The sequence below is a fragment of the Nelumbo nucifera genome, chromosome 1 (genome assembly GCF_055504915.1).
Source record: "Nelumbo nucifera cultivar China Antique chromosome 1, China Antique-T2T, whole genome shotgun sequence".
NCBI lineage: Eukaryota > Viridiplantae > Streptophyta > Magnoliopsida > Proteales > Nelumbonaceae > Nelumbo > Nelumbo nucifera.
The window spans coordinates 18366108-18391622 of NC_142649.1; the positions used below are offsets into that span (position 1 = coordinate 18366108).

Consider the following 25515-nt stretch of genomic DNA (forward strand, 5'->3'; position numbering starts at 1 on the left):
GAGATTTTTGTCTCCAAAAACTTTATATTTAGGATTGGTGTTGGATTGTTGTTAACCTCCTCTAGTCTAATTGGTATCTCTATAAGGGTGTCAATTGGACTGGATTTGGTCAAATCCGATCTAGTCCAATGCGAGTCCACTGCAAATGGACTAGGTCCAATCCAATCCAATGAATATTTTGGACCATTTTGGATTGGTCCAATTAAATGTCTGGACCATCCAATCTGTTCAAATTCATTTTAATTTAGATTGGTTTCAACCCAAACCCGACCCATTGACACCTATATTCTTATCTTATATCAATGGACCACCTATTGGCTTAATCCAACCCAATCCAATATTAATTTATTATGGACGGACCAGGTCCAATCCAATATAATAAATATTTTAGACTTGATTGGTCCAATCCAATATGTCTTGTTGGTCCATCCAATATGTCCAAATTGATTTTGGACTGGACATCAAAGGCAATGGTCTTAGGACCGTTGACTTAGTCCTTTAGACCGTCGCCTCAAAGGTAAGGCGGCGGTCATGAGTCCGCCCCCTAAACCACTGCTGGCCTAGGTCAAGACTGTTAGCTTAGATAGAAAAGACCGCTGCCTTTGAGGACCGGTCCGACATGGTTCAATCATTCCTAAAGTGGCGGTATGTCAAAACCACCAACTCAAAGTTAAAAAAGGTGGTGGTCTTAACCGCCACCTTAGCCCAATTGAAACGTTTCTTTTGTTTTTAGGTGGCGATATGAACCGCCAGCTCAGAGTTAATAAAGGTGGCAGTCTTTGGCCAATTGAAACGTTTCTTCCGTTTTTAGGTGGCGATCTGAACCGCTGGCTTAAATCTCTTTGGACCACCACCTTAGGCATTGCTTCCATTTTTAGGTGGCAGTCTGGACCACCGACTTAGATCTCTTTAAACCACCGCCTTAGATCGGTCAAAATGTTGCTTCCGTTTTTAGGTGGTAGTTTGAACCGCTGGCTTAGATCTCGTTGGACCGCTGCCTTAGGTTCATCGAAATGTTGCTTTTGTTTTTAGGTGGCGGTTTGGACCACCGGATTAGATCTCTTTGGATCGCCGCCTTAGGTCCATCGAAATGTTGATTCTATTTTTAGGTGGTGGTTTGGACCACCGGGTTTGATCTCTTTGGACTGCGGCCTTAGGTCTTTTTTATGTCTAAGGTGGCGGTTGTATGACCGTCGACTTTGTGTTTTCTAATTTTTTATTATTTATATCAATTTGATTTCAACATTTTTGGTACTTGTTAAATACAAATCTCATGGTAGATTATACATAAAAATCAATTTAAATAAAAATGTAAATTAAAACTAAAAAACTTTTAATTAAATTATTAGTTATTATAATATCCAAAACAAATTGCTTAAATACAATATCCAATTGGCATATAAAAAAGTACAAGGCATTTAAAAAAATCTTCTTGAATAATGTAAAACATCTTCTAATGCAAATCCACTTAACATAATGGTTTAACCTGCGAATCATAGCATATAAATTGTTAGATAATGTAAAGTAAATGAGATATCAAATACAATTCTTAATCAAATTGGAGTCGCATCTAATTTTGCACTCAAGACTTAGTTTAAGAGTACAAATATAGATACGTAGAGTGCAAAGCCTTATATTTTTATAAACTTGTATTGTACACATGGAAACAATACAAATACAAATATGTAGTTTTTCAAAATTTGAGTATCCTAACTCCATATAAAGCATTTTGCACATTAATGTTTTCCACAACAACACTGGACACATGCCATGGTTTTTTCTTTCCTTAGCCCTCCTAGGCTGTGAAGAGAGTGAAAATGACAGTAAGAGACAAGATTATTAATATATAAGCAGATATATTCCGGATTATTAATTTAAGCAAAATAAAAGTTAAATTCAGTTGTACATTTGGGTTCGTTTGGTTCACAACCATAATCGAAATTGGAATTGGAATTGGAATGGTCTATTCCCATAGTTTGTTTGGCTCAAACAGGAATGGAAGTGAGAATTAGAATCAGCAAGAATGAGATTTCATTCCCAAGGGACAAGGGAGGGTAGGGAATAGTCATTCCCACAAATGGGGGAATGCCATATTACATTAGAATATAATATGTTTGGACTCCCTGTGGAGAGCAAATTATTGTTTTATTTTAACCTAATGAAAATTAGGACAGTCTAGTCTATTTATGTCAGCCTTTCTTATTTTAATTGGATGCTAAAGGGGATTAGTGGAGAATAGAGCTCAGAAAATTTTTAACCCTAAATATCATAAAAGCGTATGATTTTAAAACCACAACTTGTCATTCTCAACCCGGAAAGGATCTTAGTTGCAAGTAAAGAATGTACTTTTAGTAAGTGCGTCTATTTCAGCAGTACTTGTTAGGAATATGATCGTGTACACTCCCAAATTTGGCTTCTAGGTGGTCCTAGTTTTAAGTTGTACATAATGAGAGCAAACCACTCATTCAATTACCCATGGCCACTCTTTTAGATAGGGCTGTAATTTGGGTCGGGTTGAGGCCAACTCTAGCCCAACCCTTTGTTCTAAACCCTCAACCCCAACCTTAACCCTAACCTAACCCAAAATTGACTTCGGGTTAGGCTGGGCTCGGGTTGGGCCCAACCCAACTTTCTTCCCATCCCTTAAAATCTCATAAAACTATTTAATCTCAAATCTTAACTCACTTTTCACTATATATATATATATATTAATCCTATGTTTTATTAACATTTGTTTGTTGATGTTTTTATTGGTTCTTTTAGTACAAAATCGAAAAAATTAAGCGTTTAAAATGACTAGTTTACTATGAGTTATGACTTATGATATATCTTTTATAGGCGCCAAACATTAGAGAGGAGATTAAGAATAAAATATTCAAAAAACATAAAATATGTTATTAAGGTTTTAGTCTTTAATTTAGGATTAAGTGAAGTGATTATCTTAAAAGAAAGACATGATAGTATTTAGTGAGGGCTATACAACTATCGTACATCTAAAAAAAATCAATATATATATATATATATTATATATATATAACATATATTTATATATGACACATACTATAGAGTTGGGTTCATGTTGGGTCGGGATGCCCAAGGGGTCAACTATAACACAACCTAGCCCAAGTTGCAGCCTTACTTTTAGGGTAGTGGTGCATGTTATACAACAAAAGTGAACTTACTAGAATGCCCTAACATAATGAATCTTGAAATGAACTAGGATTCTTAATCACCTTTTCTTTGAACTTGAGAAAATTATAAGAATACCCCTAATGACACATACCAGTTCTAACATCCCCCGTTACTTGTGAAACAATTCGGGATCAGTTAGGAAGGAGTACAAATACAAATATGTGCAATGCAAATACATACAAAATACAAAATTTTGCTTCGAAGGAGTACAAATACAAATTAGTACAATGCAAATACATATAAAAGACAAGGTTTTGCACTCTACTTATTTGTATTTGTACTATTTCCATGTGTATAGTACAAATTTATACAAAATATAAGGTTACGCCCTCTACATATCTATATTTGTACTCCTAAACTGAGTAGTTAAACTTTATACAAATATATGGTATAAATATAGTAATACTGTCAAATACAATTATTAATCATATTGGATTAGGATGAATTTGGCTTCAAAATCAGCTCTGCTTCATCAAATCTCTATTTATCACACAAGGAAAGAAAATTAAATGGAAATTACTCCTAGAATAAACTCAAAAATCAGTTCTTCAAATTTGTAAGGTTTGATTACAAAACAATCATGCAAGGAAATGTGAACAAGCTAAAATGATATATTAGGTTCCAGTGCTTTTAGCCACATAAAGCATCAAATGGATTTTGAGTGAATTCAGGCCATGTTGAATCCAAAGGCCCTAATGGAGTTGGGTTATGATGCCTTGTCTTGCTCTGAGTTCGAGCCCACAAAGCACTATAGCATTATGGAGTTGGGTCCAATACCCAATAGAACTTACACATGCCTATGGTTGAAGATCTAAAAACAAAAGACATGAAAGCTCGAATTCCCAATACCCAATACCCAAAATATAGGCCACAATATGAAGCGTTTGAGATCTATAATGGTGATTCCTTTGAACTATGCACGATCGACAAGTTAGCCTATTACTATAACTCTCCTGACACCAATTATTAATCCCAACCCTCGTTCAAAGTTCATGATGTTCCAACAGATCATTGACATTGTTGACTTCTTGATACCTTCCCCTTCCATTCAAAGTGGGACAGTTCAAATAGAATAATGGAACATGTTGGAAAACTTTGTAAAGAAGGAGAATGAAAGCTATGATAGTACATTTATCCTCATAATAAACAGGTCTAGACAAACTTTTCCACTGTGATAAGGAGAAAATAAAGGGTAGTCTTCTCCCTCTTTTTCAGCCTCTTTCGACTACCCTAATATTCCAGAGATGCAGAAAAGCAACATTACAATACACCATCTTAGAGCAGACAACAAATGAAGGTTAGACAATACTCATGATAGAAATAGGAAAATAAGATCCAATTGTAGAACTAAACTCCATTTTTGTGTTAGGGGAGGTAGAGGTGGAATACTTGTGCAGACTCTTATCACATACATTTGAAATAGGTATTATTGCACAAATAATGAATTTTCATTAGTCCTTTGGCCCATTATGGATCCATTGAAATCCTCAAAAAGAAATTAATGAAAGCTTTAGAAAGCAACTTTTCATTAGAATTGTAGCCAGCTTCAACTATAAACACTAATACATTAACAAATGAGTCATCATTTTCATAAAAAATAACCTTGTGTAGTAATTGGTGTACATATGGCAACTATCGAAGATATTTGCTAGAAGTAAAATCTTCAAGACCAAAATACACCAACCACTTTTTCTGTTAAAACTTATGATAACACTACTTCTGGTTTCAATATAACTTTAAAAGAATATCACAATTAGCAAGCATGCACTAGGATCCAAATCAATGAAGTTAGGTGCAATAAGATGTTTCCAAATAGAGAGTTACAATTTAACCATATCAAGAAAGAACCATAGTTAAGCATGATAGATTTAACCACAATAAGATCATGTTCCCTACAGAAATGCATGATATGCATTAAAAATCCACTAGTAAATGGACTTCATTTCTAGAACCCATAAGGATAAAGTTTGCTAAAGCTGAGTTGATAAGCCAAGAAATGGATTGAAAGTGAGCATTATGTGGATCAAATGGAACTATATTAAACTATACATACAATAGACAAACTGAAGAAAACTTAATATTAACCTAAAAGAACCATGCATAGGAGAGCAATCAAAACAAATATTGGGTTGTACTCCTCAAATGAAGTGAATATTGATTCTCTTCACCAACTGGAAGAAAAATCTTTTATTTTATTCCTCAAAACATTAAAAAGACAATAGGGATTAATGTTTGGAGGGGTTCAAGTTTCCAACCTTTCATTTTACTCCACTCGTCCACTTACTTTGTGACTACATCTGCATCAACCAAATAAATGTTGTTGATTGGGTTGGCACTTAATGGGTGTAGGTGCGAAAATTCAAACAATTTGAATCATTGGTAGTTATTTTATCATATGACCATTTTATCCATTAAAAGACAACAATCATAAACATAAGTCATTTAGTTCAGGCACTTCAACTGTTTTCAGATAGTCCTTTAGGGGTTTTAGTTCACTCCTGTCATATTTGTTTGTTAGTGCCAAAAACTGTAACCAAAACTGTAATAAAAATATGTTTTTGTTTTTCAATTTGATTCCCTTCTAACAAATAACCTATTTGAAAACATAAAATAAACACCCTAGAAACCTTATGCATTTTTTATATATCACATTGTTTCCAAGGGAAAAATTTGACTTACAATCATTCCATACTTTTCTAAAGAGACACCAAGAGTAGATGTAGATCTGCTTAGCATAATGGTTGAACCTACAAATCATATCATATAAAGTTTACAATTATATTCAAATATTTTAACTATAAAAGATAGATATGACACATAAAATTACGTGGATTGAATTCCAAGCAATCGGAACACCAACAGCGGTTCTAACTGTTTTATAGCGTTCATATGGACCCACTAGTGGTGCATCACTTATAATTGGAACATTGATCACAACCTTTGTCCATTCATAACCAAGTGGCACACCACCCACAATATTCTAAGGATCTAAACTTGTAATGGTTGCTTTGGTAATGGATACAATTCCTCCTTGCATGAAAGTCGATAAATTACATTTTGTATTTTCCTGCAAATACAATTCTCCTTGTCAACAAACACCTTACACTTTCTCATTTGTATTTAAATCAAATTACACTTACTAAAAACACTTGTGGTTCAATGTTGGAGCTAAATTGATGATAGAAGGGACTTTGAAAAGCATGTGTAGAGGACTTTCCTTCGCAATTGTAATGATTCACCTCAATCCTTGCATAGAATTAATGAAACATAAATTATCAAACAAATATTTATGCAATCAAGTATAAATTATTTAAATACAAATATAAGTAAGGGTGATACCTATCTATTAAGTAATTGAGCTTCCATCGCATCCATTCGTTCTCGCATTGATGCAATTTGTTCTTCCATCTTCTGTAAATGCTCTTCACCTGCTCTTTTACCTTCATTAGTTCAAGGCATCTTCATGGCTCTGCCATGGGCCCCTGTACCTGGATGGAGTTGGGCCTAAACCTATACCATGCACTCGGCCATGACGCTCTTGGCCCATCACACGAGCATAGACATCCTCATGTCCTTGTTCATTGCCCTTATTTTGAGTGTCTTCCTCTTGAGACATGCAATTTTGCATTTACTCCTTGAATATTATACAAACCTATTAGTAATTCAAAACAACTTGTTAACTCATACCATTTAATACACATTTGAATAAGTATACCACTAAAGAACCCAATCTTGGATCTACAGGTGTTCCATCATTTTTCTTGTGTTTGCAAAGAATACCTCCGCACATGATACATCAGCTTCCCTCTCTATTTGTTATCACCATGAAAATAATATGTAATTGTTTTTATATAAAAAAATGAATGAATGAAAAAAGTATAATGAACATATTAAAGTTGTATATTTACCAATTCTTCGCATACTCTTGCAAAGTTCTTTTCTCCTGTTGTGTGGTTGACTATTTGTTTGGAGCGATTAGCTTTGTTGGTTATGGATCTTGCTTATATTAAAATACAACTAATTTACTTTTCACTCATTCAAATAAAAAACAAAAATATTTAAATATTTAAGATACTTACAATCCCTTTTTCAGATCTCCAAAATTGTACTAATTTTTTCCATTGGTGTATATTGGTTTGACCGGAAGCGTGTTGTTAATCACTTTGGAACACCAATTTAATATTTATAAAATTTTTCCAATTCTCAAAAAAATACAAACGCAGTAAATGGGTGAGAATGGGTCATATCCACAGAGAAACAAGGGAAAAACAGTTATGTACTTAGATCCGGGAAAGAGAATACAATTGGGAATTGCAAAAAATAATAAAATAAAATTTATTAATGCTAAACTTAAAGGTTCGGAATTAAACAAGACGATAACTCAAATTCAAAAATTAACAGAATACTGAAATTAACAAAAGAAATAAATAAAAGTGATCAAAAATTTGGATCCAGTGGTGGTAGTTGCAGATTGTCTGGACAGCTTGCAGGAACCCCTCCTGACAAGAACTGGGCATCCTTCCACTCTTCAGCCCTTGAACCCCTCAAGACACTTTAGCCTTGAATTGGACGAATTCAGATTTACAAAATAGTGAAACGAACAGGAATTAAATCTAAAAGAGTGCTGAAATAAAAATAACAGAAAAGAAAATGAAGAAAAGAAAAGAATGGTTGATCAGATACAGTGACGGTAGTTGCAGATTGGTTGAACAACTTGCAAGAACTCCTCCTGACAAGAATTGGGCGTCTTCTCCTTCTACAATCCTTGAACTCCTCAAAAAACCTTAGCATTGTGAATTTGATGAATTGACCAACCCTTCTCGAGGGCCCCTGGGGTCATTTTTATAGAGAATGGTGAATATAACTGGAATTAGAGAGAAAGAGGGGGGCGACAGGTGGGTTTTTGCAAAAATATGGGTGCCCTAAGGTTTAGAATGAAGGGTTATGATGGTTCCAAGGTGATCCTAAGGCTGAAAAGAAAAGGAGAAGGCACCCAATATTATATAGGGTTGAGATTTAATGGCTAAAGGTTGAATGGTGAAGATTATAAGTTAGGTGACTCCCTAGGGTTAGAATGCTAAAAAGAGAATGCCCTAGAATGGATGGTGGAGATTAAAAGGGATGGAATGTGAGAATTTAGCAGTTAGGGGCGGATAGGGTTTGTTAGAAATGAACAAAATGGGTTATAAGGCACCCTAGGGTTTGCTAAAGAGAGGGGAGCATGCTAATACAGTAGGAGGGGCGCCATTCTGGGTTTAGTAGATAGGAGGCGCCCTCCTGCTCTTAGTTTTTCACAAAAACACCCCCTCTCTCAGTTGGACTTCACACCAGCTTCCAAAAAACTGCATTTCTGCCATGAAAACTTCCCAATTTTCCACAAAATTTGCAGACACCCTCAGAGGTCACAACATTGATTTTAAATGGGAAAATGACACACTTTGATTATTCTAAGGCCAAAAATACCCTTGAAATGATGCCCTTAAGGCATCAAAATGCAGAGTTATCATATATTAACCTGATTTTTACGTTGCTCAAGTAGTGCATATGTGCTATCCGGATTTGGGTCATAATACTTTTTCTTCAAATTGGACTTCCAATCCCTCCACTTTTTACCCAATGACTTCATAATCTAGTCTTTTGTACCATTAATCACCTTGAATTTTTTCTATGACCAAAATAATAAATCAATCATTATGTCTACATAAGAGAAATGTCTAAAAAAAAACAATGGATTCAATGCATTGATAAGTTTCCATATGTCTTCCTTTGTTTTTGTAGGAATTTCTCTCCAACCGTTAATGTCTATGGGCAACTTGTTTGGAGTTCGTGCAAGGCTACCCAAAAATCTAACTAAATACTTTGCTTTTTCATCATTGGGTTGGTTGTATTGATTTGATCATATTTCAATTTGTTCCCCTTCAAGCATGTTCCATATATCTAGTGGCATGGTGGGGCCTCTTAACCTACATGGTGTACGAGAAGACCCTTCTCCAACATATTGTCCACTAGAGGACTCCTCATGCCTTCTCAATTCTAGTGACTAGGTTGGTGATGTAATATCATCTACATCAGGTGTTGACCTAGTAGTTGGATGGGCCACCGATTGACTTACATGTGGCCATGTATCATCTATATTGTGTGTGTTAGTAATGGTCGAACGGGCCCCTGATTTACTTGCTTGTGATCGTGTCCCCCTTTCTTTAAGTTTTTTTAATATGTTCATTTTAACCTGTCACAACATTGTTAGGTTGGCATTCATAAATTAAATTTAGATCATCAAAACATAATCACCAAGCAAGGTATTTAGAAGTACAATGAAATAACTTAGAGGTCCATGGTTGAAAGAAATAACCTTTTTTTTTCTTGCCAACATTTTAGCCTATACATTCAAAATTTTAACTTCTACCAATCAAATTATGGTATAATCAATTATTAAAGTGGGTAATGCTATGAAATCATAAGATTTTATCAAATAAACCAAGTATGAAACATCAAACTTGGGCAAAAAAATTTCTCTAAAATATAACAAACTAGTAGGGTACAGAGATTCAAAACCCATAAATTCCTCTTAACTCCGAATCCAGTGAGGATATAATTAACAAACTATCTAGGGGTACAGAGATTCAAAACCCATAAATTCCTCTTAACTTCGAATCCAGTGAGGATATAATTAACAAACTAGCTAGTCCACTTTTGCCATCATATGTTAGCAGCAGATTTTGACTTGGTCAAGATAGTCAAATAAAAAATGAGTGAGAAAGAAACAAGTTTATAAGCCATGAAATTCAATGAACTTGAACTGACTGGGTCAAGCTCAAGTTTACCCCAACTTTTAAATTAGAGAGATAGCAGAAAAAATGATCCCTCAAACTAAAGAATCTTTCCTTAATGCAATCGAGCCCACTTGTTCATTTACTCTCTGGATATATTATGTGATTGTTGGGAAACAAGTATGACTTACAAAATGCATGGTTCACCATGAAATACAACATAGTAAAGAAAACAAATAGACAAATAAATTATTGTACTGTTTAGGAGTCAAGTTGTTGAATTAATAATATATGGAGATTTGCAGGGCTTATTTAACTTAATTAAGTCATAAAGTCAGTTACTAGTAGAATTGTTATGAAAAATATTAAACTAGAACCAAATTATTCCAAAATAAAGAAATGGCAGCATCAGAACAAGTGTAATATTAAAAGAGTTCTGGGAAAGTTGCAATTTTTCTTTATCCAGGGGAGTTAATTAATCATCATTGATGAATTGGAGTTCACAGGAAAGCCCGCCTCCTGGCATAATTCCCTAAGGTTAGGGGCATAGATTTCCAAAAAAAGGAGTTATCTGCCCTAATAGAATAAGGAAAAAAAATAAATTATCACCAAGATATTTAGATTTCCATATTTGAGTCCATAACTTATGTTGCTCATTGATAAAATGCTAGACCAATTTTTTTAAAAGAACCAAATCAACAATACTCAATGAGCTACCTTTTCCTTAACCTATCAATCATACATGCATGCCTTGTTCTTTGTTTTCAAATAATCTAGCATTCTGTTACTCCACAAACTCTAGCGAATTGCCACTTACATACAATTCCATAGTAATCTGTCTTCTCATAATACATGGAAACAACCAAGCTGAAAACAGATGTTGAATACTAAATGTGGTGTCCATGCAGCACCCAAGTGCTTTCTCATGTCAGACTTGTTAATTTTTAGCATTCATAACCTCAAATGGGTGTCATTGTTTTAGATTACTTTATTTAGAGTTTAACAAATAGGTTGTTGTTTGATTAAGCTTTATATTTATTACCAATCTGTAGTCTATGTAGAATGGTCCCACCTAAACTGTCACTAATTCAACAAGCTAGTTGAACTGTTAACCAGATGGTTGGACTCTCCAACTCATGACCTATCTATCTAGTCTGAATCTAACAGAATTGGTTTAGTCCATAAACATTTTTCTATGCATAAGAATATGAACCAAACCATGGTAGGCCAGTAGGAGATTCCTAGGTGGTAGTGAATTGGTTTATAAATGGAAGTATGAGACCTTTGTAGTACTGGTATACTATCTGTGAAGTGAGGAAACTAGCAAGAATGTTGGACATGACATTCTATACAAGTAGCAAGATCAATCAATTACCTAGTTGATCCTTTGTCTAGACAGAGAGTACAATGAAACATTCTGTTTTGAGGAGTTGACAGAACTTAGCTGTAGTTGGGAGTACAAATTGAACATCTAATGTAGATAGATCCCTAGAACAAATTCATTGCTGACTTACTTTCTAGGGAAAGGCAAATAGAACTAATTTTTATTAGGGTCCTGACTTGGGCATTTGTAATATGAAGGTTTTATTCAGTTTTTTGTTTTGTTTTGTTTCGTTTTTAAGCTAGAGAAAAGTATTGTGTTAATAGTATGAGAATGAGAAGGGAGGGGCACCCTCAGTTGTAAAAGAAGATGTATCAAGAACTACTCAAAAGTATCTCTATATCATTTACAGTGAATTAGTAATATACAAGAGAAAAGACTATCACAATATAATTGTTCTCCAATTATTTATGAAATCAGTCACTGTAACTCCAAAATAACTGTTGCAACACTCTAGCCCACCAAATAAGCACCCGTTCAATAGAGGGAGTAGAATAAAACATTCTATATGCCTAGTGATAGAACTTGGCTATACTTGGGAGAATTAGAACCGAGGCAGCACCTAGCAGAAGAAAGAGGGGGAAATAATTCCCAATATTAGTGTTACAATATCAAGTTGAAGCACAAGACTCAAACTTCAATCCTCTCTCAACTTACCTCAATAACAAAAATTTTTAATTCCCTTCTCTGATTATAATTTTACTCCATCTTTGAACTCTAGCATCTTTGCAAGGATAGAAAATTGTATCACTTCATCTCTATGGTGCTCACTAGTGTTGTCAGGCTTGGATTGGACTGGACAGCTAATAACCCAGTGACCCTTTTAGGTCCTGCTTAAATGATGGTTTTCATGGTTTGAATAAGCTAACCACTCAATTAACTGGTAAAACTGTGACCCTGTGAACATTCCAGTCTTCTATCTAGTCCAAGTCTGACAATATTGCTGCCCACTAATGCAGGAAAACACAACAAAAGAAAATTTTAGTACTGCAATTCTTTCTTATTATAATTTATTATTATTGAAAAAGTACTAACTCATACCAAGGTATCATAAGTATTAATAGTGGGATTGAACAAAAATAGAAAGAAAACTTATGAAAAAGAGCTGGATAGGTGAAGGAAACAATACGGATAGTGTCTCACTGCACCAAACGTTCAAACCTAGCCCCTGATCTAGAGTCTTAGCAATTACCAACCATAGGAAATGGACAATGTGGGGATTTTTCCACCACCAAGGGAAAAAAGCTACTTCTGAAGAGAACAAAGTTGAAGACCAAAATGAAGTTAATTTGTTAGCTGCACTTTACTTGCAATCCTTGGATGCAATTCCAATATGCATTCACAGAATGAGGAAAAGGAAAAATACTCTGGGGCAGTAACTTCAAGAATTGTTGGGCCTTCACTACTCAACATCCCTAAAAAAGACCAACAACATGAAATTCCCTCTGTAGTTGAACTTTTTTTAAATACAACTTACACCCAGAGATTGCATTCAGCACCCATACACAACAAATTCTCAACTGAAAAAATATAAAATAGAGATTGAAGGAGCAAAAAAGCTGTAGTTGAAACCTTATACGATTCAAAGAGAGGAACATAAAAGCTCTTGCAGTTGAAATTGAAGGAGTAGTTAAAATACGATGGCTAACAATGATGCAGTTGGAAGGAAGAATTAAGAGAAAAGGAACTTGTATTGAGTCAAAGAAGAGCAGAGTAGAGGGATGGTATATTGGTACTTGGTTGGTCAATTCCAACAGCTGCAGCAAAACACAAAAATCTACGGGCATGTCATAAACCACTAGACATATCAATTACTTGTTCCTGGAGTAGAGCAGAGACATATCAAAAACCACAACACTTTTTTTACTAAACTTGAAAAATAGCAAACAAACCCACAAATGAGCATTGGATATTAAACAAGATAAATGACAAAGAAAGGCAAAAGAAGCTACAGATCAAAATTTAAATTCTTATAAATTCATTATGCTAGAAATCTATGCATCAGTACCACTTAAAACCCAATGGAATCTGAAAGAGAGAGAGAGAGGGAGAGAGAGAGTGTTGAGGGCCCGGGAATAGGATCTCGTCATGGGTCGGTCCACGGGGAAAACCTCCTGTTTTCCCTTGTTCCTTCCTGCTCGTGATGAACCTATCTTGGCACCTTCGGTGATTTGTCCAAGAGATCACCAACTCTCCTAACTCACTCTTGACTGAATAATTTGATATCTCATTCAATAATGGGGTCTCCTTAAATAGGAGATTACAAGAGTCCTAATCAAAGGGAGTCTCCTTGCTGAATAGGGAGACTTCCAGTTTTATCTTGCTAAGGATAAGATAAGCTAATCCTAATTTGATAAGCTACTAACAAGATAAAATAAGCTAAGCCAATCCTAATCTGATAAGCTATTAACAAGATAAGATAAGAGATAAGAACAATAAGATAAGAACAAGCAAAATGAGCTAATCTAATCTAGATAAGGCTGCTGTTGCCGAACTGGGTAGGATGAGCATCACTGAATCCTTGCTGCTGCTGCTGGTGGGCCCGGGGCCTGTTGCTGCCGGCGGCGATGGTACGTCTTCCCGAGGAAGGCGTCCATAACATTACTCCCCTCCTGGACTACGAGCTTGTCCTCAAGCTCGAAAGCTGGATATGTGGCTTGGAACTCTGCCAATGGGATCCATGTGGCTTCTGTTGGTGGTAGATCAGACCATTCCACCAAGACTTCAAGGATTCCACGATTAAAACGAGAGCGGGTGACAGTTTTAGGCTGGGGGACCAGTTTGCCATCTTTCAAGGGTGGCAGGGAGGGAACTTGGTCCGGGGGAACACCCGTAAATGGTTTCAGCAAGGAGATGTGGAAGACATCATGAATTCGGCTAGTCTCTGGCAATTCCAGCTGGTAGGCCACACTGCCAATCCGTCGCAGAATCTTGTAGGGCCCATAGTACTTAGGGGCCAGCTTCGGGGCAGCCTTGTGGCGCAAGGAGCGCTGCCGGTAGGGCTGGAGCTTCAACCAAACAAATTGTCCTGGATTGAACGATAGTTCCCGGTGGTGCTTATCATAGTGGAGCTTCATGCGGAGCTAGGCCTGCTGTAAGCGAATGCGGACGTCGGCGAGGAGGGCGTCGCGGTCCTGTAAGGAGTGATCGATTGCGTCCAAGCGAGTAGATCCAGGCTCGTAGGACAGCAAGCGGGGAGGATCCCTGCCGTAAACGACGCGAAAGGGAGTCATGCCGAGGGAGGAATGGTAGGCTGTGTTGTAGCAGTACTCGGCCCAAGGAAGCCATTCCAACCACCGTCGAGGTTGATCGCCTACGAAACAGCAGAGATACATCTCGATAGTGCGGTTAACCACTTCCGTCTGACCGTCGGTTTGTGGCCGATAAGCTGATGAGTAGGCCAGGGTGGTGCCGTGTAGTCGAAATAACTCTTTCTAGAAGGCACTAGTGAAGACCGGGTCTCTATCGCTGACGATGGATTCCGGCAACCCATGTAAGCGAAAGATATGTGTAAAGAAGGCGAGGGAAACCGAAGTGGCACTGTACGGGTGTGATAGAGGAATGAAGTGCGCGTATTTAGAGAAGTGGTCGACTACCACAAAGAGAACTGATTTGCCCCCTACCTTGGGAAGTCCCTCAATGAAGTCCATGGAGATGTCGGCCCAGATCTGCGATGGGATGGAAAGGGGTTGAAGGAGGCCTGCCGGGTGTAGGTTTTCCCATTTGTGCTATTGGCATGTGGAGCAATTCTGGACAAAATCTCGAATAGAAGTCTTCATACCTCGCCAATGGAAATCAGTCCGGACGCGGTATAGTGTTTTTTGAATGCCCTCGTGGGTGGAGTTATGGATGCTGGTGATGATGGTGGGAATCAACGGGCAATCTGCTGGAAGATGGACTCGTCCCTTATACAGTACCAACCCGTCATGAAGTGACCAATCGGGGTCGGCCGTGCCGGTCTGGATCTTCTGCAGTAAGAGCGACCATTTTGGGGACTGTGGTGCTGCCTTCTTAATGTCGTCAAACAGAGAGATCCGAGGTTGGGAAATGCTACATAGAACCATCACGTCTTCTTCTCGCCTAGACAAGGCATCAGCTGCGCGATTAGAGGATCCCGCCTTATATTCCACCCGGAAGTCAAACCCGAGCAGTTTGCTAACCCAATGCTGCTGAGGGGAAGTGGTGAGACGCTGCTCTAACAGGTATTTGAGGCTGTAATGATCAGTTTTGACGATGAACGACCGCCCCCACAAATACGGCCTCCAGTGCTGGATGGCTCGGGCAAGGCCGATTAGTTCGCGCTCATAGGCTGGAAGCTTCAGATGCCGGTCAGCCAATCTGCGGCTGAAGAAAGCGATCGGGTGCCCTTGCTGCTGTAGTACGGCCCCGATACCCACTCCAGAAGCATCGCACTCGACTGTAAATTCGAGGGCGAAATTAGGTAATTGCAGGACAGGGGTTGAAGACAGTGCATTTCGCAGGGATAGAAAAGCTTCATTAGCTGCGTCGTCCCACCGGAAGGAGTTTCTCTTCAACAGGTTGGTTAACGGGGCTGCCAACACTCCATAGTTCTGTACAAATTTGCGGTAGTAACCCGTTAAACCGAGGAACCCGCGTAAGGCCTTGGCGGATTGAGGTTTGGGCCATTCTGTTATAGCCTGAATCTTGGAACTATCAACTGTTACACCCTGCCATGGATGATGTGGCCGAGGTAAAGAACCTGTCGCTCCCCGAAGGAGCACTTGGACCGTTTCAGGAATAAGCTGTGTTGGCGTAGGAGTACGAAAACGGTCCTCAGATGGTGGACATGCTCTACCCATGATTTGCTGTAAACGAGGATATCATCAAAGAAAACTAAAACAAATTTGCGCAGATGGGGCTGGAATACCTCGTTCATTAGTGACTGAAATGTAGATGGTGCATTGGAGAGTCCGAATGGCATGACTAAAAATTCGAAGTGGCCATGGTGGGTGCGAAAAGCAGTCTTCTTCACGTCACCAGGAGCCATGCGAACTTGGAAATATCCGGACCTGAGGTCCAATTTAGAGAAATACTGGGCACCATGCAACTCGTCCAGCAGTTCGTCAACAACGGGAATAGGGAACTTATCTTTGATCGTCCGGTCATTGAGTTCTCTATAGTCAACACAAAACCTCCACGTTCCATCCTGCTTCGCCACCAACAGAACCGGCGAAGAGAAGGGGGAGTGACTTTTGCGTATGATCCCTTGGTTCAGCATCGTTGTACATTGTTTTTCTATCTCATCCTTCTGTAAGTGAGGGTAGCGATAAGGCCTGACAACGACTGGTGCTGAACCCGCCGCCAAAGGAATACGATGGTCGCAAGCTCGGGAAGGGGGAAGGCCCTTCGGTTCCTGGAACAGATCTGAAAACTCGGCGAGAAGTTTTTCCATGGCTGCCGGTTCTGTCTGGAGTGCATGAACCTGCGGTGTCTTTTCTTTAACCCTACAACCATGCCATGAAACTTGCTTGCCATTCAGGTGGAAGGTCATGGTGAGTGCGCTGAAGTCCCACAAAATCGGGCCTAGGGTAATTAACCATTTGACCCCAAGAACAATATCGAACCCATCCAATGAGAGTACAAATAAATCAACAAGAATTAGTTCAGAATTGACCTGTACTGGGACGTCCTTACAAATCCCTGGACTGTGAACTTTTTCACCATTTGCGACGGCTACCTGTAGTCGCAGCCGGAGTTCCATTGGTAGTTTTAACTGCAGGGCTGCATGTTCACTTATGAAGTTGTGTGTGCTCCCTAAATCGACGAAAATGCGCACCGGCTGACCTGCGATCTGTGCCTGTAACTGCATGGTCTGAGAGGTTTTAATACCGGTGATCGCATGGAGAGAGATCTCTGGTTCGAATGTGACGGGTTCCCCTTCCTCCTCCTCTTGCTCATCTATGAGAAGGCAAAAAAGCCTCTTGCATCTATGTCCTGCCGAGTAGAGGTCATCACAGTTGAAACATTGACCTCTCGCTCGGCGCTCTGCCATTTCTGCCCTGGTCAAGCGCTTGATGGGAGGAGTGACCATGTTACTATCTGTACTTGTCACTGCTCTAGAGGTGGTGGTCGTGGGAGGCTTCATTTCCCGGCTGGTAGCAGAAGAGGGGGTCGTTGCTGCTGGTCTTGGGGGCACCCACGAGTTCGGTGGACGACCCACATTAAAAATTCCGCGGCTGAGCTGCAGCTTGCGCTCAAATGCGCAGGCTAAGTTCATGGCTGTGACCAAATTTGAGGGATTCTGCATCTCGACATCCACTCGCAGGGGTTCTGCTAACCCTGCTGTGAACATATCGACTTGTTGGTCTGGTCGCACAAAGGATGCCCTCGCGAGGAGGGTTTGGAACTGTCGCTGGTATTCAGTAACTGTTCCGGTCTGTTTAAGGTTAATTAGCTCGCCTAGTGGGTTGTTGGTCAATGGGGGTCCGAACCGAAGAAGGCAATAGGATTTAAATTGGGGCCAACTGAGCCCGGGTTCTTCTTGCTCTAACCGATAAAACCAAAGCTGTGCTTCTTCTGTTAAATGAAAGGCAGCTAGGCTTACCTTGTCCTGGTCATTTGTCCGTTGATTCCGGAAGAACTGCTCGCAGCGATACAGCCAGCCTATGGAGTCTCCGTTGCCGTTGTACGATGGGAACTCCAGCCTACTGTACTTGGGGATGATGGTTGCTCCATGGCCGACGGACTGTTGTTCGCCGGAAGACTCTGGCAGATCTGGCCGGCGGTCATTAGCTGCTGTCCCTCCGCCAGAGTTCCTTTCCCTGCTGGAAAGAAACATCTCCATTAGTCGTCGCAGTTCTCGCACTTCACCTTTGATCTCACGAACTTCGGAGCTGGTCTCCACGAGTTGGTGCTCGAGGTCGTGGACCCTGGAAGGTAGCTGCTCCAGATCTCCCATGATGCTTGGCTCTGATACCAAGTTGTTGAGGGCCCGGGAATAGGATATCGTCACAAGTCGGTCCACGAGGAAAACCTCCTGTTTTCCCTTGTTCCTTCCTGCTCGTGATGAACCTATCTTGGCACCTTCGGTGATTTGTCCAAGAGATCACCAACTCTCATAACTCACTCTTGACTGAATAATTTGATATCTCATTCAATAATGGGGTCTCCTTAAATAGGAGATTACAAGAGTCCTAATCAAAGGGAGTCTCCTTGCTGAATAGGGAGACTTCCAATTTTATCTTGCTAAGGATAAGATAAGCTAATCCTAATCTGATAAGCTACTAACAAGATAAGATAAGCTAAGCTAATCCTAATCTGATAAGCTATTAACAAGATAAGATAAGAGATAAGAACAATAAGATAAGAACAAGCAAAATGAGCTAATCTAATCTAGATAAGGCTGCTGTTGCCGAACTGGGTAGGATGAGCATCACTGAATCCTTGCTGCTGCTGGTGGTGGGCCCGGGGCCGGTTGCTGCCGGCGGCGATGGTACGTCTTCCCGAGGAAGGCGTCCATAACAGAGAGATGCAGTTGATTATACCTGAAAAAAATCCAGTTCATCCTGCTGTCCCAACGAAGAAGATGAAGGGAAATGGGGGATTAGTTGAGAAAAAAAAAAAGAAAGAAAGAGAGAAAATGGAGAGAACGACAGAGGACGAAGAAAGAAGAGGAGGAAGATGGTTGGCTGGTTCTCATTGTTCACCGCCACTGATCATGAAAATGATTAAAAGAAAGAGGGTTAGAACATTACCTTCTCTTCTCCTGCTCGAACGAACAAGATTCGGTGTTGGATTGGAATTACAAATCAATAAACAGACTAACCTTTCACCTACTGAGAAATTATAACAATTGAGTTTTGAAAAACTCTAACATTTGAAAGAAGCAGTTTTGTAGTGATTCAAGCGCTCCTGCTAATTGCCATACACTCGAAACAAGATAGAATGAATGGGACACTCACTGCTAGCCATACATTTGAAACCAAGAAATAAAATAAGTTGCTCTTCATGCAAGGAGGATTGTAGCATGCATGTTTTCTCTTTTTCTTTTTTTTAGCTCTTTAGCATGGATTTGATGAGGCTTCATTTTTCTTTTTAATTTGAAATGGTAACTTTCATTAAAATAACAGTTAAATACAAAATATTGTCAACCACTCAGAGCATGAGTGTTGATTCCATACAAATCTCAAATCTTACAATACAACCCAAAATAAGCTTTCCTTGAGAGTCCCCTGCTTTGCCAAATTGTCAACCATAAAATTGGCTGATCTGCTTACCCATTTGCAAATTACTCCCACTTCCCTTGCTAGGCAAAGTATTTCCCTCATATGTTGTCTAAGGGTCCATACACCCAAGCTTTTTTGTCTGCAACCATCCTATTAGAAGTTTAGAGTCTCCCTCTACCTCAAGGTTTTCATATCCCCATTGCTTGGCGAATCTCATACCTTGAAGTAGAGACATAACTTCAGCATCTCCCACACCTACTGGGCCAAGATAAAGTGCTTGCACCCTGTCGTCCCCATCCCTGAAAACTCTCTCAACTCCAGAGGGCCACGGATTTGATGAGCCTTCATCACATCATCCATCATGATATCCAGATAGGTCTGTACTTTTTATTTTATATTTTCATTGATAACTAATCAGAAACTTTATTGAAATACTACTACTACTACTACTACTACTACTACTACTAACAACAACAACAACAATAGTTTAGAGTCCAAGGAAAATGAGGGCAATATACCCCCCACCCCCAATTAGTAGGAAAAAAAAGACATACCCATTGCCGCTCTCCCCCAGTAAGACAAAACCTCAAACCCCAAAATATAAGCAATAATGTGGGGTTATCGAAAGGCTATCTTTCTACTGAATTTGCAAGGTAAAATTAAGTTTGTGTCAAAGATGTAGCTTCCTGAACATGGTGTCTTAGAATCTAAGGACCTAAACCTCTATTTCTCATCCATCTAGTTACAGTTATTGAATCTCCTTCCACCACAGGATTAGCATATCCCAATGAAACAATCCAGTTTAGACCATTGAGCAAGTATAGAAGCTTGGCCCTTGTTAACTCTCCCCAACTAATAGGACCTGAGTAAACCATCAAAATTTCACTTTGATCATACCTGAAAAAGCTACCAGTGTGGAATTAGTAAGTGGAGGAATCTAGGGTTCAGTTCTTGAAACCCTCATCCTTTATGTCAAGACTACCATTTACAAGCCTCCAAGCCCCTAACAATATCATCCATGGTGTACGTCAAAACTCATCCAAAGTCCAAAATGGATGTACAACTCATCCAAATCATCTAGAAACAATCTTTTTTTGATAGTTCAGTATTCCTGTACATGTTGATAGGATCTTACCGCTATTTCCCTGAAAAAAAAAAGAAGAAAGTGAGGAAAAATAGGCTGTCAATATTTGAAAGAGGTTCAAGACCTCCCATGTTAACAAGATTAGTCGTTTTCCATCTAATCCTTGCTTCTGGTCTTCTCTTCTATAGTTTTTCTAGATTCATCTTTTTTTTTCTTTTTAATTTTTACAGGTCTCATTAGCCAATTGAATTGGATCAAATAAGATGACTATTCCCTGGACAGTTTTAGGTACAAGTTGCAACTTTGTAGATCCACTGGATATTGACTCAAAATTGGTATCAACTCAAATTCACTTATCCTGTATTTCATATCAAATTTTGGTTATGCAGCTACCCAAATTCAATTTGACTTATTTGCATCCCTACACAGGTGAGAAATGTAGGAGCCATTGTGCTGTTTTATGGTAAAATCTCGTGTTGGAAAGTGTGAGAACACATGTTTGAGACTGAGTGTGGCCACTCGCAAGACCCCAAATAAGCTAAGACCAACATGGGTAATGCCATAATGGCCTTTTTAAACAAGATAGGAGATGAGTTCAAACTAATGGATATTTGGTAAGAAAAATTAATCAGCTTGGAAGATTCTCACCATCTGGTTTAACATACGCTTCTTTTTCAGTGCTAATGAAAGAAAAAAGAGATTTTACCCAGATAAGCTAAGAACAAGATGGGTAATGGCCTTTTTAAACTGGAGAGGAGATGAGTTCAAGCTAATAGATATTTGGTAACAAAAATTAATCAATCTGGAAGATTCTCACCCATCTAATCTAACATATACTTCTTGGTGCAACATAACCAAATTACAGGTGGCCATGTTTGATCCGTTCAACATAACCAAATTACAAGAAAAGACCATAGATGAAGAACAAAACCGGGAAGCAGCAACTTTAGATCAAGAATGGAAATACAAGAACATCAGATCCAAATTATTTAGTAATTAATAGGCTTTTATTACTTTACTAACAAGCATTAAAGTAATAAAAAATTAAAAGTAGAAATAAATGAAATCATATTTGGCACCATTTCTTGTTTGACATGAGGGGGTGTCTTTGCACAGAGATAGCAGAAAGAACCTCCATTAAGACAAAACAGAACCAACATCTAAACCATCTATCATATAGTTTTGTGACAAGTGAAAATAAATTAAAACAGAAATAGTAACTGACAAGTTCTTCCATAATAGAGCCGAAGCTGATAAGAAAATTAACCAAGATAAAACTAAAAATTGCCACAATAATACTCTAACAAGTCCTTTTAAGTGTGTAATATGTTCCAATTTTATGTAGAAACTAAAAAGCATTACATTAAGGGTGCCTCTAGAAGTAATTGATGCCATGGATTTCAGAATACAGAGGAGCTAGAACCTGTTTCAGCTTTGAAGGCTCCATGACATCACCAGCTAAAAGCATGTTTGGTGTTGTGAAAGTAATTCAGAAGTTTTTCGAGACAACTTATGCAACAAGTGTAGGCAAGGAGACGTGAAGCAATACAAGGTCTAAGTGTGGTATTTCCATTGTGTAATTTTGAAGCTTGAGAACATTATCCCACCCAACCACATGGTCCCACTTCTTACTCAATAGCTTGGAGGGAATTCATGTATAACAAGGACCACTTCTTACTCAATTGCTTGATCTGCTTGAGCTGAGGGTTCAGCATTTGGTGGGACCAAATGACAATAAGTGCAGTGAATGTGGGTGTTATTAGAATTGAAATAATTCAGTGATGCCATTTTCAATTCATGTGGTTTTACTCTGATGCAATCACACCATTGTTTTACCACAAGATTTTACTCCCATCTAACCCATGGTCCATGGTCCAGATCTCTATAATTGCATCTGGACAGGGCTCTTTGCAATAAATCTCTCTCTCTCTCTCTCTCTCTCTCTCTCCACCTCCCCCCAAGAATAGACTAGTAGGGGCAAGGTGAAGGGTACAACCATTAATGGTAGTGTTGGGTCAAGATGAAAGAACACATTCAAGGCCCCTGAATAGAACAACAACCTTTACCTCTGAAAGGGATCCATGGTAATGTTGGGCCAAGATGAAACCAAAGGCTTCCAGAGAAAACAACTTCAATTGTAAGGGATATGCCCACACCATTTGCTTCCTATTTTACTTTTCACAAACAAAGTAAAATTTGGCTTTAGGCTTTGTAAGGAATTGGTTGTCTATTCTTGCTATCTTTAAAGAGGTTAATTCTGATTGTAATTTTTTTGAGAGTGACCTTTTGAGGTCGTGATGGCTTTTTGTATAGCTTCTCATTGTACAAAGGACCTTTTCATTAATATTATTATACTTTACCTTTTGATTAATAATTAGGAGTGTCCCCTTGTATAAAAAATGGGTTTTGTCCAAATGATTTTATTTTATTTTCTATTCTTGTTGCTGATTTGCCTAATCTGTTATTCCTTATCTAGGGTTTATCCAGTCCTAATTAGAGAACATGGACTGTTGACCCTCATGGCTGTTTTTTTATTTCTCAGTTCTCTGTCATAGGATCATTCTCAGTTTCTGACTTATGCCATTTCTCAGCTCTCATTTTCTTTGCATCACCAAGATCACCTACGAATCTCCCTGTTCATATACCTTGGGGGGGGGGGAGAGAGATTCCTACTCTTTTAGAGTCTTCCAATGACCTGGCTAATTCAGCTGCTAGAGGAGGGTAATGAGGAGTGTTTTATTTTGGGGTTCTATCCTACCATACAAGAGTTTTTCAAGTAAGTGTTTGGGGAGATTGGTTGCTATTATTTGCCTGAGTTTTTTCCCATGTAATTTCTCCTTTTCTCTCTTCTTCCGATTCCATCTATCAATAAAATCTTGATTTTTACCAATAAAAAATGCTCATTATCAAACATACTGACCAGAAAAAGAGTTAGATTGAATTGAAACTGTTTGATTTGTTTAAAATTTAACAACTTTCTTTCCATGAGTGAGTACTGACATAATAAATGTCTGATATTTTTGTTTCTTTTGTTGCTAAGGTTTCATGGAGTAATTTCATCTTCATGTATCATTATTCTGAGTTATCTTTTAGTTTCATCATTCTTATTTTCAACTACAGAATTGTAGTTTTTTCTATCTTTTTGTTATGGCCTCATCCTAACTGAATCTTTTCTTTAGATTCTTTACTATCTAGGCTTGGATCATGTTGGGCATACTATAAATTATGACTACAGAATCATAGTTCTCACAGTCTTATATTCATACTATTTACTTGATAAATTTCGTCTCTATCCTTGATCAAGTCCTCTGGATCTATTGTTATTACTAGCTATTATCCATACTATAAATTATGACTAAAAATGAACCAATAATATAGTGTAATTAAGCCTAGATTTTCAGTTTCTTATTAATGAAGATTTTGATAAGAGCAAGGGTAAATAAATCAATAATTTCGTTCTAATTTAATCTTTTTATTTTAATTATTCATTTTATTGTTGTTTCATTTAATGACTTATTCTACTCATTTATCACCTAAATACAATGGAATATGTAGAATCAGCCTCTCCATTTTACTTCCTCTTGCCAAATTTATTTATTATTCTATCTTATTATTATTTATTTTATTTTTTTTCTCTTCTCTTTTTTCTTATGTTTTGAGTTACTTCATCCTCCATGGCTAATCACCCCTTTTCACTCTAATTCTACAAATGGAAAGATCACCTCTATTTCGCTCTACCTATTTTCAAGTCATCATTCTCTACTTTCATTCTCTTATATATTTTCTTTTATTGCTTTTCATGATATTATTTTCTTTTTTTTATTTTTGACATGGGAATCATCCAAAATTGTAAAGCTAAATAAGTCCAACAAATCAATCTTACCACATTCATTCCACAGGGATAAAGCCACATCACAATATAATGCTTATGCTAAACATCAACTAAGAAAACATAGTAGGTCTTGCATTTAGATTGATTCCCAAACAAAACAAACATAATCAGGCTCACTAATTACGTCATTCAAATAAGATTTGACTTTCGAAAATGGTGGTGAATATGAATACGATGAAAAAGAGATACGAATAGAGAGGGAGAAGGAAAGAAATTGACAAGAAAAGCGGAGGAAAAAGAGGTTGCCGTTGTTACTGTGTAGAATCCAGTTCGTGGCTGCCATCCCAACGAAGAAGATGAAGGGAAATGGGGGATTCCTTGAGAAAAAAAAGAAAAGAAAAAAGAGAAAAATGGAGAGAATGATAGAGGAGGAAGAAAGAAAGAGGGTCAGAATGTTACCTCCTCTTCTCCTGCTCGAATGAACAAGTTTGGTGGTGGCTTGGATATCACCTAGAAATTTCCCCCTTCTGGTATCTTTCCCCTTCTCAAACAAAGAATGAATGCTGGATTGGAATCGCATAACTCTAGATTTCTCTCCAAAAAATAAATCTCCTCTGTCATCTTCTTCAAAATTTTTCTGCAAGGTTCTCTTTGTAGAGAACTTTTTGTCTTGTCGAACAAGAAGGAGACTATGCAAGGAAGAATTTTTTCGCCTTCCGGCGTTGCTCCTACTACCGGTCCGTTGTAAGATTAAACCAGTTTAAATCTGGTCCGTTGTAAAATCTATCGAACATATCACTGTAGACCGTCATGTCAGCTTCTAAAAGCAATGTAAGCGGCAGTTTCTAGAAGACCGCCTCCTCACTCTAGCGGCAGTCATTAAGACCGCCGCCTTTGACCTATTTTCTTGTAGTGTTCTTCCTGTTAGAAAGAGTGGCAATGAATTTTATTGGAGTCAATTTAGACATAAATGGGCTTTCTTGGTTTTTTTTTTAAATGCCCGAAGGCTTATCCAATCCAATCCTCAGTTACATCAAAATATAAGGCAAAAATCAGAAAGTTCGGGATTA

General features: G+C 38.2%; 1 protein-coding gene across 7 annotated transcripts; it reads right to left on the reverse strand.

The window, feature by feature from the left end:
- Positions 1-1316: 1316 nt before the first annotated feature.
- Positions 1317-25515, reverse strand: LOC104612122 (uncharacterized). Of its 7 annotated transcripts, none has more exons than XR_016081298.1 (4): positions 24905-25515; positions 20427-20674; positions 6532-6844; positions 1317-6438 (listed from the first exon to the last, which is right to left on the reverse strand). XR_016081298.1 is itself a non-coding variant. In XM_088896524.1 (4 exons), exon 1 carries the CDS (start codon positions 18260-18262, stop codon positions 16025-16027), a length of 2238 nt encoding a protein of 745 aa, XP_088752650.1. In that variant the 5' UTR covers positions 18263-20420; the 3' UTR covers positions 1317-1486; positions 5448-5489; positions 5872-6438; positions 6532-16024. The 7 variants fall into 7 exon arrangements, 3 of the variants coding, with proteins under 3 accessions (XP_088752650.1, XP_088752651.1, XP_088752649.1); XR_016081297.1 differs by lacking the exon at positions 20427-20674 and having other exon boundaries at positions 1317-6259; positions 6333-6438; positions 6532-6826; positions 24905-25458; XM_088896524.1 differs by lacking the exons at positions 20427-20674; positions 24905-25515 and having other exon boundaries at positions 1317-1486; positions 5448-5489; positions 5872-6438; positions 6532-20420.